This window comes from Nicotiana tabacum, chromosome 19 (genome assembly GCF_000715075.1).
Source record: "Nicotiana tabacum cultivar K326 chromosome 19, ASM71507v2, whole genome shotgun sequence".
Lineage (NCBI taxonomy): Eukaryota > Viridiplantae > Streptophyta > Magnoliopsida > Solanales > Solanaceae > Nicotiana > Nicotiana tabacum.
In genome coordinates this window covers 79,721,948-79,739,072 of record NC_134098.1, presented here as the reverse complement: position 1 = coordinate 79,739,072, position 17,125 = coordinate 79,721,948, and the positions used below count along the sequence as shown (strand labels likewise).

At 37.5% G+C, this 17,125-nt stretch overlaps 2 protein-coding genes across 5 annotated transcripts; one reads left to right on the top strand and one right to left on the bottom strand.

The window, feature by feature from the left end:
* Window positions 1-918: 918 nt before the first annotated feature.
* Window positions 919-6,013, top strand: LOC107828863 (ras-related protein RABG3f). Its single transcript, XM_016656249.2, has 7 exons — window positions 919-1,142; window positions 1,526-1,552; window positions 1,709-1,808; window positions 4,246-4,392; window positions 4,887-4,967; window positions 5,155-5,300; window positions 5,655-6,013. Exons 1-7 carry the CDS (start codon window positions 1,090-1,092, stop codon window positions 5,719-5,721), a joined length of 621 nt encoding a protein of 206 aa, XP_016511735.1. The 5' UTR covers window positions 919-1,089; the 3' UTR covers window positions 5,722-6,013.
* Window positions 6,014-6,657: 644 nt separating this feature from the next.
* Window positions 6,658-15,565, bottom strand: LOC107828862 (SWI/SNF complex subunit SWI3D). 4 transcript variants are annotated; one of them, XR_001657799.2, is made up of 9 exons: window positions 14,903-15,565; window positions 13,860-14,386; window positions 13,051-13,623; window positions 12,354-12,517; window positions 11,714-12,276; window positions 9,674-9,864; window positions 8,591-9,019; window positions 7,923-8,014; window positions 6,658-6,949 (listed from the first exon to the last, which is right to left on the bottom strand). XR_001657799.2 is itself a non-coding variant. In XM_016656248.2 (7 exons), the coding sequence occupies exons 1-7, from the start codon at window positions 15,399-15,401 to the stop codon at window positions 8,699-8,701; spliced, it is 2,838 nt and encodes a 945-aa protein (XP_016511734.2). In that variant the 5' UTR covers window positions 15,402-15,565; the 3' UTR covers window positions 8,233-8,698. The 4 variants fall into 4 exon arrangements, 1 of the variants encoding a protein (XP_016511734.2); XR_012702817.1 differs by having other exon boundaries at window positions 7,923-8,011; XR_012702818.1 differs by lacking the exon at window positions 7,923-8,014.
* Between the last annotated feature and the right edge of the window lie 1,560 nt (window positions 15,566-17,125).

The following is a 17,125-nucleotide window of genomic DNA, read 5'->3' as shown; positions in this document are numbered from 1 at the left end:
TACAACCTATGGATAGAGATCACATAGCAACCTTTTTCGATTTGTTTTTATTGAAAGCATTTAAAATGAATTTTGGAGATGTTTCCCGGAATATAGTGTTGTTCATTTCCGCAATAGCTAGGGTCAAATTTCTTCCATATTTAGCCAGTGCATTTGCAACATAATTGCCTTCCCGAAATATGTGTTCTACCGCATCAAGCCTCCGACATCAAAAAGAAAACTGCAATCAGAGATATGTATTGTAAGCTTTCTAACTAGACCAAAAACAACCTCAGATGCAGTGACATATTCAAAATTTTTAAATAATGTGAAATTAACTATTTTTAATCTTGAAATTAATACCGAGACTAGGTACTCCACTAATATATTTGTATGAATTACTAATTTTTCTATAGAGATATTAGTGTGGTTCCAAAAGTAATGGGCGCTCAAGCACCCATAACTCAACACATAGATCCAACATTGCTCATGTGGCTTATCATCCAATATTAGAACTTGTCATTACAAAAATTAACAGTAATAATGTTTTTAATTTTTTTTATAATTTATATTTTTCGAAACAAAAAATTGAACTAAGTCTTTTGAAATATAAGTTAAGAATTATAATGATTTCAAAAGATTCGTAAATATTACCTTTATCCAAAATTTCAAGTTATGAAAGCATTATTGATTGAGCATCTATAGGAATCATCCTTCAAAAATAATCTTTTGAAACATAAGTTAAGAATTATAATGATTTCAAGAGATTCGTAAAGATTAGTACCTTTATCCGAAATTTGAATTTACAAAAGCATTAATGATTGAGTATAGGAATCATCATTCAAAAATACTGAGCCCAAACTCGACCCGACCCGACAGACCCGATCGAAGCCCAAAAAAGCAGGCGTAGAAAAGGTCGGTTGACTGTCGAGTCCAGCTAAGAAGGGAGTAGTACATATTATGCTCAATAACAACTACTGGGCATCAATCATCAATTCTACTAGAAACGTCTAAAATTGCCAACTGTCTGTGTTCCTCACGCCACACACACACACAGGCGCGGAGTTTTCTGAATTTAGTCTCGTTTCGTCAGATCGAAGTCCGCCGAATATGCCTTCACGCCGGCGAACTCTTTTGAAAGTCATCATCCTCGGTGATAGCGGGTAAGTTCTCTCCTACATCACACTTTTTTTTTTGTCAAATTCAGATTCTAAATATTTCAGCTTTCTCCTATTCGTTGTATTCTAGGGTTCAGTAACGCATGAGTCAGCGCACTAAATGTTTATTTTGCCAATTATTAAGTTATCATTAGCATGTTAATAGATTGTTTTTTGAATTTTAATTTGAATTTTTTATTATCGTGATCTAAGTTTGGGATAGAGCGGAATCGTTACATCGGATTCATAAATTCATTCATGCAATAGTGTCTATCTAGTTGACAATTGAGGCTGAGTTGATTTATTATTTGATTTATCGTGATCTAAGTTCCGCAAGTTGCTGAAATTTCATTATATGACCATAAATCACTTCTCTTTGTGTTTTGCAGGGTTGGGAAGACGTCGTTGATGAATCAGTATCCTCGAAAGCTCTGTTACCTAATTTTTTCTTAGAGTTTGTTCAATTAATAACAAGTTCAAGATTACTAAGAAACGGCTCGATTCACTTTTCAGATGTGATTGTACCTTATAGTTGAATTGCCGAATTGTCTGCCTTAAATGATTCTTTATAGATATGTAAATAAAAAGTTCAGCAATCAGTACAAAGCAACTATTGGGGCTGATTTCTTGACAAAGGAAGTGCAGTTTGAAGATCGGCTCTTTACATTACAGGTTTGTCATATGGTGTCTTATTGCTGTCTATTGGCATATAAATCCACCAAGTCATGATTTTCCATATCAAATTTTCACTGCCTAGGTCTTCTATATTCCTTTACTCATCAGTGATTCCTTCTAACAACTCAAGATTGAGGGAGGAATAGAGACAGTAGATATCAAAAAGATTATGATCAATAATGCTAATCTTGTGACATTCCAGACCCATAAAAAAAATCTAGTGAAGTTCCAGTCGGGGAATAATGAAATTTTGAAATATAGTAAATATCATGATGTTGAAGTTATTAGTTGTTACTAAAGATATAGACTTGATATTGGTTGATTACCACCAGTTTCTTGAGATGTGACATTGTCAATTAGTTGAAGATGTGGCGACCAAATTCATTAATGGTGCATTCTAGTTGCTACCGTATGCCTCTCCCTTTACTTCCTATATGGATACTGTCAATTTTTCGGCCACAGAATTAGAGATTGAAAAGATAGTGTTTGGCCTCTTAGGATGGCTTGTTTGCTCTAATAGAGGACGATAATGACTTCTGCTGTTTACTAAGTAGGAGTTTAGAACGTAGGAACTGGAATGGAATTGCTTTCTGAGTTGACCAATAGGATTTTATCCTTTTTAAATATCTTGAAATAAGGATACAAGTATATACATCCATATTTCAGCATTATTATCCTTGAATTCTTCTGCTTGAGCTGTTGTTACTTTTATTATCGATTTGATGGGTTGCAACATCAAGAAAACAGAAGTCATCTTTTAACATCTTCGCTAGAAAGCTACAAAAGAGGGGGGGGGGGGACAAGAGGAAAGGGAGGTTAATTGGTGACTTGGTAAATGGCATACGTATAAATTCTCTTAGCCAACCACTGGAAAAGAAAATTTGTGAGTCAAATTTTGGTTTCTTAAATAGAGAAGGGCAAAGGGGCATCCCCATTATTCATCGAGTTTCGAATGATGCGCAACTGAATCTCGGGGATTTCTCAGTTTTAAAAAATGCTGGTCTCTTAAGTGTGATCTGGGGCCCATTTATCTCTATTAATATATGTGTAGGTATAGCAATGACTCCACTCCCTGTGGCAAAAAGTTCCCATATAGGACTTTATCTTACTTTGGATGAGTGACTGGGTTATAACGCAATGTAGTAGAGTTTAGTTAAGTGGATGGTTTACATCATGGACTAAGCTGTTTTCTAAGTTAGGGCATTTCTTTTGGATATAAGAAGATAGTAGTAATCTGTATGCACTGATCTTCTAGAAATATTCTGTGCATGTGGCAGATGATATTGTGTCAGTGATGGGCTTTTTTGGTTATTAAGCACGTATCGTTGATGGATTAGGTTTAAATGTTTCACAAGAGCATGATTTCTCTCAAGAATGATATTTCCTCTGTCCCCTATTTTTTTAAATAATCGCAAGTCCATAACTAAGCATTTTTCTGAGATGGGAGTCCATAATTTGCATTGACGGGCATTCTCATGGCTATTTAATTAGTGACCATTTGCAAGTTCCGCCAATGAAAGGTAACTAGTGCAAGTTCACATAAACATACAAGTTTCTCAATGCTTGGTCTCAATTTCTTTCTTGATGTTTCACCTTCCACTCTCTTTTACCTTGTGTTTTAGCTTTTATAGTTGAACTGCCCTTCCCGAATGATACCAGACACGATTATTCTTAAATGTTTATGAGGTCTTGACAAGGTAATAGTCTGAGCTGGCAATGGGAAGAACTGATTTTTTTTTTTTTTGTGTGTGTGGGGGGAGGGGGGTTGGTATAGGAGAACATTAGTTTGACCAAACAAGTCAAATCTCAATCTTTGATGTATAAACAGGAAAAATGGAGGACTTAACAGTAACAGAGGTCATACTATGTCTTCACTCCCAGTATGTTTTCCTCATTCAACCCTGCATCAAATATCACAATAGCTTACCTGAACCCCCCCCCTCCTCCCTCTCCCTCCCCAAAAAGAAGGACCTAAATTTGATATACGGTGTTTCTCTCCTTTATCCAAGTAATCCCATCTCTGTTCTTCAGTTAGGTTCAATTTTGTCTGAGGATCCACTGCAGTGAAAAGGATAGAGTAAGCAATGCCTTGCAGATTTCTTTTTTATTTCTGAAAATATCCAACCTAGAGTATTCTGTGTGTATCTAGTCCAGGTCTTGCTTTGTCAACGTTTCATCTCTCTCTCTCTCTCTCTCTCTCTCCTCCTCCTCCTCCTTTGATCTACTCTTTGGTTCATATAAGTTCTGATATCTGGAGTAATTTCAATGAACTTTTAGCTAGAAAATGATGCCATAATTTCAAACATCTGCAAGTATTAGGTTTGGTACTTGGGAGAGGCAATGGGTGGATGTATTACCAATTTTTATGTTTTAATTACGGACAGGTCAACCTGGTCTGCTTCCTGCTCTAACTTCGTTTTTCTGGTGGGTCCAGATTTGGGACACAGCTGGCCAAGAGAGATTTCAAAGTCTTGGTGTTGCCTTCTACCGTGGTGCTGATTGCTGCGTCCTTGTGTATGATGTAAATTCAATGAAGTCATTTGAAAACTTAAACAATTGGAGAGAAGAGTTTCTAATTCAGGTATTTCTTCTTTGTTTGCTTCTACTGATCGCTCACCAGGTTTTATAATAATTTTTATTCTTTGTTACCTCCTTACATTTAACTGTTTTTAGCCCTATTTGCCTGTGGTGAGATGAAGAAATTATGAGCTTTTCCCTCAATCCTCATGGATCTTGTTATGCTTCATCTTTCATGAGTTGCTGCAGTGGTTCTCCCTTCTTTTGTTATGCTGCTTGTATTTGTTGGAGCCCAGCAGTTTCCTGTTTTTCTTTTTAAATCTTTATGCCTAGAAATTACATGCAGATTGATGTTAAAAATGAGTTATGCTGCTTGTATTTGTTGGAGCCCAGCAGTTTCCTGTTTTTCTTTTTAAATCTTTATGCCTAGAAATTACATGCAGATTGATGTTAAAAATGATGATATTAGCCTTTTGGTATCTCGACCATTTATGAGCTATTTTTTCCTCTTTAGACAACTACTCAGTAATCTGGAATGAATATTGAATTTTGCTGCAGGCAAGCCCATCCGATCCAGAAAATTTTCCATTTGTTGTACTGGGGAACAAAGTTGATATTGATGGTGGAAATAGTAGAGTGGTAAGTTTCTGGTCCAACAAATAGTATATTGTCCAAATTTCCCTCTTTTTCCTTCATTGTCCCTTGCTCTCACCTTTCCATTTTCTTGGTAAGCTTCTAATAGGACTACTATAGTTCCTATTGGAGGACTAGTTCCATGGAGGTGTTATATTCTTCTCTTTCATGAAAGATGCTCTGCTTTATTTAGGTGTCTGAGAAAAAGGCTCGGGCCTGGTGCGCTTCGAAGGGTAACATTCCCTACTTTGAGACTTCAGCCAAGGAAGGCACCAATGTAGAAGAGGCTTTCCAATGCATTGCTAAGAATGCCCTGAAGAGTGGGGAGGAAGAAGAAATGTAAGTTGGTGGAACGTTATCTATACTATTTTTTTTTCACCGGTATCTATGGTAATTGACCATAAGATTCTAATAGTACATTCTACTGCTCAAGATAAAGGTAAAAATCTCTATCTTCCAAAGAAAGGGTCACATCAGTTTGAGACGACCTGAAAAGAATGTGGCACATTATTTGGGAAACTAGGGAGGTAAAAGTGGGAACTGTGATTTGTAGAACCAATCACAACTCTTCTTGGCTAGATTTATACTCGATTAGAATTAGTTTCAGTATAAGATACTTATTAATTTATTATCTTCACCATAATCATGATACTAATTTGCTTTTTACTCTGCCTCAACTTTTGTACGGTGAAGATACTTGCCCGACACCATTGATGTTGGTGCTAGCACTCAGCCGAGGACAGGTGGATGCGAGTGTTAACCAGTTCGTCATTTTTGAGCTGATAATAGATCTTGCAGCTGCGAAGATTTGGATTCCTTTTAACCCTCGTTTTATTGTTTGCTTCACTTGGTGTGTTTTTCTCGGTAAATTATCAAGTTGTACCTGTATATTAACTTTACAAGGGGGAGCTGGTTGGTTCCTTGAATGCTCGAACTCCGTTGGTGCTATTTATGTTATTACTTTGGTGAACCTTTAAGATTTGATGGATGGATGTACGCATCTCTGATGCAAACTTTTGCTTGCTAATAATTTTAGAGGCCATATTCATTTATTAGTTTGCTTTACCTTGAACTAATACTAGTTTACGAAGCATGCGCTTCACATATATCATATATGATATCCAAATGATGAAATAATTGGAGTGGTTGCAACAGCTTTAGGGACTTGAGACTGGTGTCCACAAATATGTTTTAGGGCTATCTACAAAGAGCAATATAGTAACACAAAATGCAGGTCCTTCGCTGCGTGGAGGCTCAGTACTAACTATAGGTGAGAATAGTTGAGCCAAGATTAACGTTGATTTAAACTAGTCTGCAAAAACAAAACATTAAGGGGTTGTTTGGTACAATGGTGGGATATCCCATAGGGTGGGATATCCTACCTTCTATATGGGATAACTAATTTCACCATTATAGTGTGAGTTATTCCCAGATTAGCTAATACCCCCAACCAAATATGGGATAAAGTTAATCCCAAACTTTATCCCTATCCCAGGTACCAAACGACCCCTAAACCGCAAAGGGGCAGTCTAAAGAGAACCCAACACTGTTTGATGACGGTACAGACACTAACCATAAGATTAGTACACTGGCTTTGTGTAAAACATTAGACACCAAGAGAAGCAGTTTTAATAAGCAATAAAATTTGCTGATCACAGCCATCATCATACACTAGAATAGAAGAAGGGAAACGATGCACAGCAACCACACATTCATCTTTAAAATAGAACACCTGGTTAATTGAAGTAGCATCATATTGTCTATTAGATGTCAAATCAGGAAGTTGTCGGGAGGTGCGCAATGAATGTCGCAGGTGAAAGATAACAAAGTGAACACTTTACTTCCATACATAGAAGCATAAAAGATCTCACGTTTATAATGCACTAGAAACCACTTATATTTTGCTGTCCAGTCCAATCTATAAACTTTGTTTTCCAGCAACGGAACAACTAGCAGATGCCAATCCTAAATTTCACTGTCGCCAGAACCTGATTAACACGTGACAACAAATGCTAAATTAATCTATGGAGCAACTACCTCTTCCAAACAAAACTTGGCAACTGCTCGGTTGTGAAAATAGAGAACCAGAGCTTCTTTTTATAACCAAATGAAGTAAATAAATAGAGAACTGCAGCTGCGAACAGGAGGAAAAGGAGCCAATATCTCTAAAAATTTCACCATAATGATAACTTGAGAATTCTGAAATGTAATTTTGGCCAGAAAACTACTCTAAACGCTGTCTGGATGGATCACATTTTACAATTATACTGGGCTTGTTCACAGTCCGAAAATTTAGCAGTACTTGCAAAACAGATCAGTGAACAGAAAAATCCTTTTAATAACATAAGAAGCTCCATTTACAGAACCAAAGACAAAGGCCAAACCCTTGAGTAACATAGTTAATTAAACTGTCTATATAAGCATCAAAATAGATTCAAAAGCATGTCTAAGCAAAGTGAAATGGGTTTTAAGCATTTATAACAAGGTCGACAAATTACTTACCCTACTTTTAGATCCATCAGATCCCCCCAATCCTTTATATTCAATCAAGCTAAATATTGAACAAATATGTCCTGACTGAAAGGTTGGAAATGAATTTAACAAAATAATTAATTGTGGAAAATTTGAGGAAACTTGTCCACTATCAGTTGACAAATTGACAAAAAAGGAGACATTGCCCAGAAATGTTTGCAGCTTTGGTGAATTTAAACCTGGAATCCAGCAAGATCCGAATAAAATGTTGACAGGATAGTCTATTTTCACGGAAGATAAGTCTAGTAGTTCAATAAGAATTAAAGTACACTCCATGGGGTAGCCTAATGGGTGAAAAGCTGGATTGCCAACCTTGAAAACCAAGGTTTGAATATCAGCAAGAGTGACTCTATATGAATTATTCTTATATGCCTAAGTCTTGGCAAGCAAAGTTGTCAAGTATCTATGCTGGTGGGAGGTGACCAGTACCCGGTAAATTACTCGAGGTGCCCAAGTTGCCCCGGAGCATCGCCATAAAAGGAAGAAAAAGTATGATGTTTCGTGGTAACAACTTGTGTCTGCTGCAGCAAACACAGGCCAGTATGCATTGTTAGAAGACAGATAAAAACGAGTCCATAGACAGATAGCCAATCAAACTTAATAGAGACCACATAAAGAAAAACTAGAACACAGAACAGAAAGAACAATAGCTTATCAAAATTTTAGTTACTGCAAGAAGTCTGAATAATCAGTTTTCTTAACCAGCCATGGGAAGAAATTAAAGGAGAACTGTAAGTAATAATGTGAAGGAATTAGACGAGGCAAATGGAAGAGGGGGAGTAGGGAGGTGGGGCAGAAACAAAGAACAACTTTAAGCTTTAGAGGATGCAAAAACAGGTTTTCTTTCATGACTGAGAACCATTACCAACTTATTGCCCCACTCTTTCCAAGGTCCCACATCTTGAACATTTAACTTGCACGTTCCCAGAATTCTAGCTATCAGTCCTCAGATTCTTTCTCATATAGAACAAAATCTATTATCTAACCCAATCCTTTCAGCTGGAATTTGGATACAAAAAGAGAACTTTTAACTTCTGCAGATTAGCAAGTTTAAGTTAATGAGGACAACAATGACGAAAGGGTAGACACATACTCACATGACGAAAGGTACTCGAAGACTGATTCTTTGCTCTTTTGTTTTCTAGATGAGTTCATCCACATGCACTTGAGAAAATATTACTTAGTTCTAACTGAATAAGCTTAACCTACTTTGAGGGCTGCATTGAATTTCCTGTAACTGTTGTAGGCATAAAAGAGCTTGGTGTAGGAATTCCTGCCATTATGGGTCTTGAATTCGGTAGCCTTTGGGAGCTCATTGCATTTAGCGGCCTAGATGCAGTCATTCCAGGCCTGTTAGCAAGTAGTGATTGTGGCACAGGACGAGATGAAGAGGCATATCTTGATTGAATTATTTGATTACGCTCATGGATAAGCCTCTGTTTTGACCTCTCCAGCAGTTCTCTGACCCTCATAACCACATTATCCATGTCACTGAAGAAGGTTAACTTGCTCTCCAGCTTGTGTAACTGCAAAGAAGCAACTTGAAGGGTTGAGTACTCTTTGAGACAAAGCAAAGCTAAGAGAGTCAAAACTTAAAGCAGCTCAAAATCAAGTCGGCATAACCTGCGAGAGTATGATCAAAACTTGACCAGACAAGTCCTACCTCAATGGTTAAACTCGGTTAGGATTCCTCCAATGTAAAGCAACATAAACATTCAACCAAAGAAGGGAGAATAGAGGATGTATTTCCCAAGAGATAGAGACAGTCTACCACTCATCTATACAACATAATAATTTTTTCTCTTCTTAAAGGAAAACAAATACATTTTATACTCCAACTGGAAAACAGCTTATTATCCATTCCTTAATTACAAACAAATCATCCAGAGCTGCTTTGATTGCTCAAGATCTATTTCAGCCTACATCTTGCATTAAACCGCATTAGCTGATCAGTCTCAAGTTTGACTGGAAGTCTAGCCCAGTAGAAATGTGTGAAGAGCTTGCAACTGTTGGATGATTCCCATAGAACATTAGGAGCCCAAAAGATACAGGCACCTGTTGCGGGTGGGAGGTGGCAGGTATCCCGTGGAATTAGTAGTCGAGGTGCACGCAAGCTAGACCGGACACCACAGTTATCAAAAAAAGATACAATTGTCAAAGAGCTGGCTGGCCAAAATTACCTGCTTCTCTATTAATGACGTAGTAAGCTGCCGAATTTGGTCCTCTTCTTGATCTGCAAGACATTTTGCCTTGACTGCTGCAGCCGACAGAGCAGTGACTGCTGCACGATTGATCTTATCGATATCCAGATCATTTTTGGTCTTCAAAGGATCTTTTCTCCCATCTACAGAGTCTTTCGCTTCTCCAGCCCCTGAGCAACAGAGCACCAAGGGAAAAATTCAGAATTATAGGAGTTACAAATTCTTAAAAGCCTTGCTATAGTGCAGAGAGAAGAATATGAATGAGTTCTCCACTCTGGGAAGCAACCAAAAAGAGAAAACCACAGCATAAGCCCCGAGGCTATGGCAATTGGCAATTGGCAATCGCACTTTCCTACTCCAACTTTAGATTTTCTTGTAGTGATTCCTAATTATCTAAACGAATATTTAAGATCATTGGTCTTTGTAACATTTAACCCTTAAGGATAAAATTGTTTTTCTAAATGGTTCAAAACCCTTAGGAAGATCACTCTTGATGAAGAGGTGATCAATACTGTAATTATCATGTTCCGAACAGCACAAGCATTTGCTTGCTATTCTTTTACCTTTCATCTGAATTTATTCCCTTAATTGATTCTGAAATTCCCGCATACAAAGTCATATAAGAGCTTCCACACAAAAATCCTAAACTGTCCGCCTTACTTGTCCCACTTTGCCCATCATTTGCGTTCCCCAGCTCCAACAAATCCATCAACTCACTGCGCATTGCATCTCCTTTCTAAAAACTCCTGAAATTCCTTCCCAATTTCACAAAGGACCCGCCCGTCCTCCCAAATCCACTCCTCTCTCGTGTTAGTTCAACATGTTTTCATTTCAAGGTCAACTTCTCTCTTTTCTCTCTATCTACCTCTACCTGTGGATTCTCATCAATGATTCCCACCTTACAAGAGGGGACTATGCGTGTGGATACTCTCCATTTCATTTTATATGATGGTAGCCCAAGAAACGTATCATTGTATATGTCGCTTTTTGCTTGAGTACGAAGCTGAAGATGATAATTATATCAAGTATTATAGCAGTTGTAATGGTAGTAATGGTAGTAAATATTAAAGGTAAAGCTAGTTGGATTAAAAAACGCACTATATCAAAGTAAATGACTACGAATTCTTAAAGTTATTATTAAACCATGATATCAATGACGCATGGTGTCAAACACTTTTGAACATCCCTAAGTGAAAGTATGAATAAATCGAAACAGAGGGAGAGAGAGAGAGAGAGAGAGAGAGAGAGAGAGAGAGTGTATGACACTTAACATGAGACCAAGACAGTATCAGAGGGATTCAATTTAAAGCACCCAAAATAATGCAGCAATCATCCTTACAACTTTCTGCGGGTTATTTGTTGGGAGAGGGGGTTGCAGGGTAAACTGGATGACAGAGGGGAATATGAGAGTTCAGAGAGGTGGGAGATAAGAGGAATTAGAGGAGACTAATACATTGTGTAGCGAAATAGGAAAGATAAAGGGTGCTGGAATAAACTTCAGTGTCAGTTTAATTTGAAGATCTGGGTTTGGTGATGAGAACTAAAGCACTGTCATGTTACAAATTGCAAACTCGAGTACTGGCTGAAGACTCAAAAGATCCTCTGCGATTCTCTTAGTTGAAAGACTATTCTGTAAAATCAATAGCTTGACGATTTCCTCGTAAATGCAAGTCATGTATTTTTATTTTATTTTTTATAATTAATGGATGCCATATAGCTTTATGTTGACGAATCGTATCCACTTGTGCTTGAACTCCATGATTAGAATATTTTCCACTTCATTTTTTTTAATTAACTCTGTGTTTCCAGCTTTGAAACACGGTGGATGATAGGCCCGCCTCTCTATCCTTCTCCACTTAAGTACCTAACTCGGTTCACCAGCTAGGATTTGAACTTGTTACATGCACCAATAACACATCCCATTGTACTACCTTTCGCATTGAACCAAAGCCCTAGGGCAACATGATTAGCAGAACTTAAACTATGCATAAAACATAGCACCAAATTGAGAACTTGGACCTGCATCATTTTCAGCTACAGTGTTCGATTTCGCGGATTGCTCAGGCTCCTTTGTTTGCACAGCAGGCATCATGTCCTCATCTTTAGGAGTATCTGGAGAGTCAGAAGGCATGGCTGTTAAAGCTCTATCAACCGACTCCTTTTCAAAGCCGGGTGGGAGCTCTAATTTAGACGTTAGATCATCTGATTCTGATGTGGTACTTGGTGCCTTTCCCACTGCCAACCCTGCATCATCTGGTCCTTTACGTGATGCAGGTTCCTCGTCTTTGTCAGTAGGAATTTGACTGGATTGCTTTGAAGTATCAGATTTCTCTGGATTTTCGTCACTCGTAGAGACCAATTGCGTCGCTTCTCCAAGTTCCTTTTCATTTTTCTCTTCATGGTTTTCACCATCCTGCTCTTCACACTCTTTGTCAATGTTCACTTCAGCTTTGGTCTCTTTGTTTGGTGCAATTGACAAGCCATTCTCATCGATAACTGATGTCAATTTTTCTTCTTTCTGCATTTCAACATTCTCATCCTCATCTTTCTTATCTTCTGGATCAACTGATCCATTAGCAGGTCTGCATAACTAAATTAGCAATTAGACTCCAACTCAATTCAATACCTGTTAACTAAAGCTAAAGGGAGGAACACAAACCTATCTGAATCTGGTGATGTCTTCCCCTCTGGTGGATCTTCCAAAACAAAACAGTGCCTTAAGGCTAGCTGCTCACCAGATGGATTGCCAAAAATGGATTTCAAAGAGCTGCGTACTGAGGCAGTAACCCTGTTAGCTTCTACCAGTTTCACCAGGAACGCTGCCTAGAGAAGGAAAGCATCATAATGAAGGCAACCAAAACATATTTTTTTGAATTGTACAGAAAACATTTATTCCAGTAATCACTTTGGTTTTTCCGGTTTCAACTCCCCCCCTCCCCTCTACTTTTCAAGGGCAAACAGCAATATTAGAATGAAAAGATGGATTGATCAGTAAGTTCATTGTGTTCATCCATATTTTAATAATAATCAGAGGTTTAACAGCAGAACAGAAAACCAACTGGATTATACTTTTAACGACTGCCTCCTTAGAACGGGATTAAAATATCTCATTGACACGCAGTGCTAAAATCAAACCCTATCCTTCTCAAAACAAGGTCTCAGCCTGTAAAAATGGTGAGGAAAGACTTCCACCGCTGGAAAGATTTGACCTTCATCAAGTAAATAACACAAACAATTTGATTTCATTATTCTGGAAAAGACATGTAAAGATTTCTAGCTTTCAATGGAGTGCCTTGAGCGCTCAGTTGCATCACAATTGTGGTTGAGCCTATCAAAAGGAAAAGAAACCAACATACCAGTGCCATTACAGGATTGCCAGCTTCAGCAAATGAAACACGTTCTCCAGGTGGAGGATAAGAACCAACAGCTGTAAATGCATCCCTCAGCGCGTTGAGTGCACAGTTCTCACCAACTTCCTCCCGGGGAATTAGCTCATTCACATTCTCTGGCTTTGAAGTTTCCACTGTGGATGAAAGCTGATTGTCATTTCCATCGTCCTTACTCTCTTTTGTTTCTGGGGCATCAATACTGGCTGATGTATCATCTTTAGACAAAACTGTGTCTTCTTTTTCTTTAACACTCTTGTTACTTTCAACATCAGTATCCAGGAATATATCCTCTATTGGCATTTCAATAAAGTGCAGAATACACTGAGCTTTGGTCTTCGTAGCCACATGCTCAGCAATTTCATTCCAGTTTTCCTTATAAAGCTCTAGCGCCTCAAGGAGAAGAAGAGTCTCCTGATCTGTCCACTTCCCACCACTTGCGCCGCCAGCCTCAGCAGGCTCCATAAGAATGAAATCTGAAGGGGACATCCCAGATCCAAACTTCCCGTTGTTGAAGCATTCGCTACACAAGTCAAAATCTGCCTATGTAGTAAAAACAACAAACACAAGAAGACAGTCAGGCATTTAAGTAAGTACTCAAGTTTTGACAAATATACTTCAGAAGCGACGATGGCGTTTTAATATGTAATTGAACAAGAAATTATGAACCATACAACCTAAGGATATTAAAACATGGACAAGCTGCATCATTTCTCATATCTATGTCTTAACTCATTAGCCCTAAAAGGAAAAAGGACATTAGAATTGAGCAAAAATACCTGCTTTTGACAATGATACCGCTTTCTTGAGCAGTCCGCTGAACAAGAGTTACAATGGTACTCAACAGCTGGCCCTTCAGACTTCATCAGTTCTTCAGCAATAGCTGACTCTGGAAAAAAACCAGAAGACATAGGAGTAGCTACACTAGACCTCGGAAGAACTGGGGTCCATGTTTCATCTGATTCAAATCGAAACAACTTATCAACCAAAGAATCTGTCTTTGCTGACTCGTCTGCATCAATATCAACTCTCATATCTGAATTAGTTTGTGGGAAGGGGTGATAATTAATTAAACCCCAGTAATCCAAAAACTCCATCACTTCCTGCTTTGCATCCAAATCTCCTGATGAGAGCTCAGACAAATCACTCAACTCAATTTGAACGTTGGGGTCAGCGTGATACTTTTTCATGATCCAATTCCGTATCTCCATGTATATTTCTGAAGTCCTACTTTCTGACTTCCCACTGAAGAATGACGGCATTGTTCGCTTCTCCAAAGGATGAACCTTTCTCCAAGAAAACCAACCTAAAAACTTTGAAAATGTCATAAAATATCCGGAAAATCCCTAATGCTTTTGAATTTTAGTTACAGACTATAGATTAGAAAGATGAGATAGCAATTTCCAGTTTAAACTTTTGAAAAACTCTTTCCTTTTTGGAATGCCTAAATTGTTGACACTGTTCCATTTCTATACAACTCCGGCAATTGTCAAGAAATAAAATTCATTATTGTCCAAATTCTAAACTATGATATGATATTTTCAATGCCAAACTAACTTTCAACCATTACTTTTAATATTTTCTTCTACTATTACTAATAAAGTGTATAAGTCAAAAATGAGATGGAAGGAGTATTTACTATGAAACTGTAAATGTAAAAACTCCTCCTTATTTGTAAAGTAACACTAAATCTATCTCAAAGATATAAACTTTAACCTCATAAATTCAATTTCTAGTTTCAACCAGATCTTCAGCTTACTCTATCAATAAACATGTTCAATTCCTCAATTTCCAATTTTATAAAAAGCTACTTATAACTCACCAGCATGAGTCGGCACAACGTGAGCATTAGGATCTCGGGATCTAATTGCCTCAATTTCAGCTTCAATTTCAGCCTCTAATGCCTCTAAATCCTCCTTAGCTTCATTTAACTCTCGCTCAACCTTCAACGCCTCTTCTCCGCCGGCCACAGCCGTCGGCAGCACCTCCGATTCACTCTTGATACCAGAACTTGACGGAGAAGCAGCTGCGGCGGGGGCGGGGGCGTTGTTTGGCTGCTGCCGTGCAGCTCTCGTGAGCGGACCGTTGTGGATCGGTGGAAAAGGTACTGATGACTGCTTCTCACGCGCCTGACGCTTCGACGAAGTTGATGGAGGAGTCGAACCAGCGCCGCCGCTTCCAATGGCGCTTGCTTTTCGTTTCTGGCCGCCGCCTCTTCGACGAGACGTAGGTGCCTCGGCAGACGGAACATCAGCCGCTTTCGTCGGCGTGTCGGCAACTGCCGGTGGTGGAGTTCCGGCGTCCTTCCGTTTCTCCTCCATTATTTGAGAGCTGAACTACTTGCACCTACACTCAGATCGTCGTCTTCGAAAAGGAGGATATGTAATTTTTGAGCCTCAAGATTGATGCGTTGCACCGTCGGTACATGTTAGTTTACATGGACTCTCTAATAAAAAAACGAAACTAAACCAGAACCGTTGATGACATTACCAAGTCTTTGCTACAGTGCGTATATAGAACGGCGTTTAAAGTTTTTTTTTAGCAATTTATAGAAATTGGGTTAATTAAAGGTGTTATTTTAAAGTGCTGATACCTTTTGTCAGTTAAATTGAATATATATTGAAACAAATAAACAAGATTTCAACATTTAAATTGAATTTTTCACTTCCTAATTTGCCACATTGATTTAGCTAAGAGCTTTACTTAGTTCAACATGTGCTTTGGCCCTCTATTTTTAGATGTATTGTTTTCATAGATGTTTTGAGACCTTGGATAGATACGGTAGTATTTATGGACTTGTTGAAATATTTGAACGGGATCCCGGGGTGCTCGGGTGAGTTTCGGACTACCCGCAATATCTTTGGAGGCTGTTGATTGATGGTGCAGGTTTCACTTTCACCTTTAATTTATTTGGTATGACGACATGAGTTAAATTTAAATGAAGAAATATGATCAAGAATTTATATAGTCAACCTTAACTTATCTGAAATTGCTCGTTATTTTTGTTGTTTCGTTTAGCTCTGAACTTTATTTTTGTTGAAAATATTAACTTAGCCAAATAAATTGTTATCAAACTTTTGCTTTTCTGCATATCTGTTAACAATATCATCAATTGATTATATACGCACTATCCACTAAATGTGGTGAAGGGGCCTGAATTTTTAATGCAATTACTAAATCGTGGTTATTATTATTTTTAGTAATATAATAATAACTAGTACTAACTAGAATGACAAAGGCAACATGTGAATTTTGATGAACACTCACGGGCGGATCCATCCCTTTACAATAGGTCGCATGGCACCCGCTAAGATAATAAAATATTTATATACCTATGTTGAAATTTTCTTAAATTAGGTTAAATATCTGATCCTATCACCCGCAACAGTAAATTAGACAAAGGTGTCATGGCTGATAGATTTTTTTGAAAGCTTTCCTCTATCTAAAATTCAAGTTGAAAATTATTTTGAACCTTGTCCCACTTTCACTTTTCGCGTGCTTTTTATTTTCTTTTTGTCCCAGTAATTTTCCTTTTCGGCTACCTCCCAATTTTCTATTTATCGTTTCATTATTTTTTGTATTTTTTTTCTTTATTCTATTATTTATATGCGATCTCTAACAAGAACACTCAAAAAACGAGACTCCAAAATTATAAAATTTTATAAAATAAGCATTCCTCTTAATCTCAAATTTATGAGTTTTTTTCTTTCATATCCGAAAAATCTGGGTCTTAATGGGAATTTACGATTGAGATCAATTTTATTCATCTTTTTTCATTATATCATAAAAAATTGTGTTATTCTATGGTTATTAAATATAATTTAAATCTCTTTAGTATTAGATTATGACAAAACTTTCGTAAGCATTGCTTAAAAAATATGAGATTTATGATTTTGATTTTTGAGAACTTGTAGTTTATTTAATTTTTTACTCGTGGGGTATAATTTATCTATTGAAGATATTTTTAAATTTTTTTTATTATGTAATTCCCTTATTGAAGATGTTATCTTACTTGTGTAAATTTATTTTTAATTGTCACGCTCCC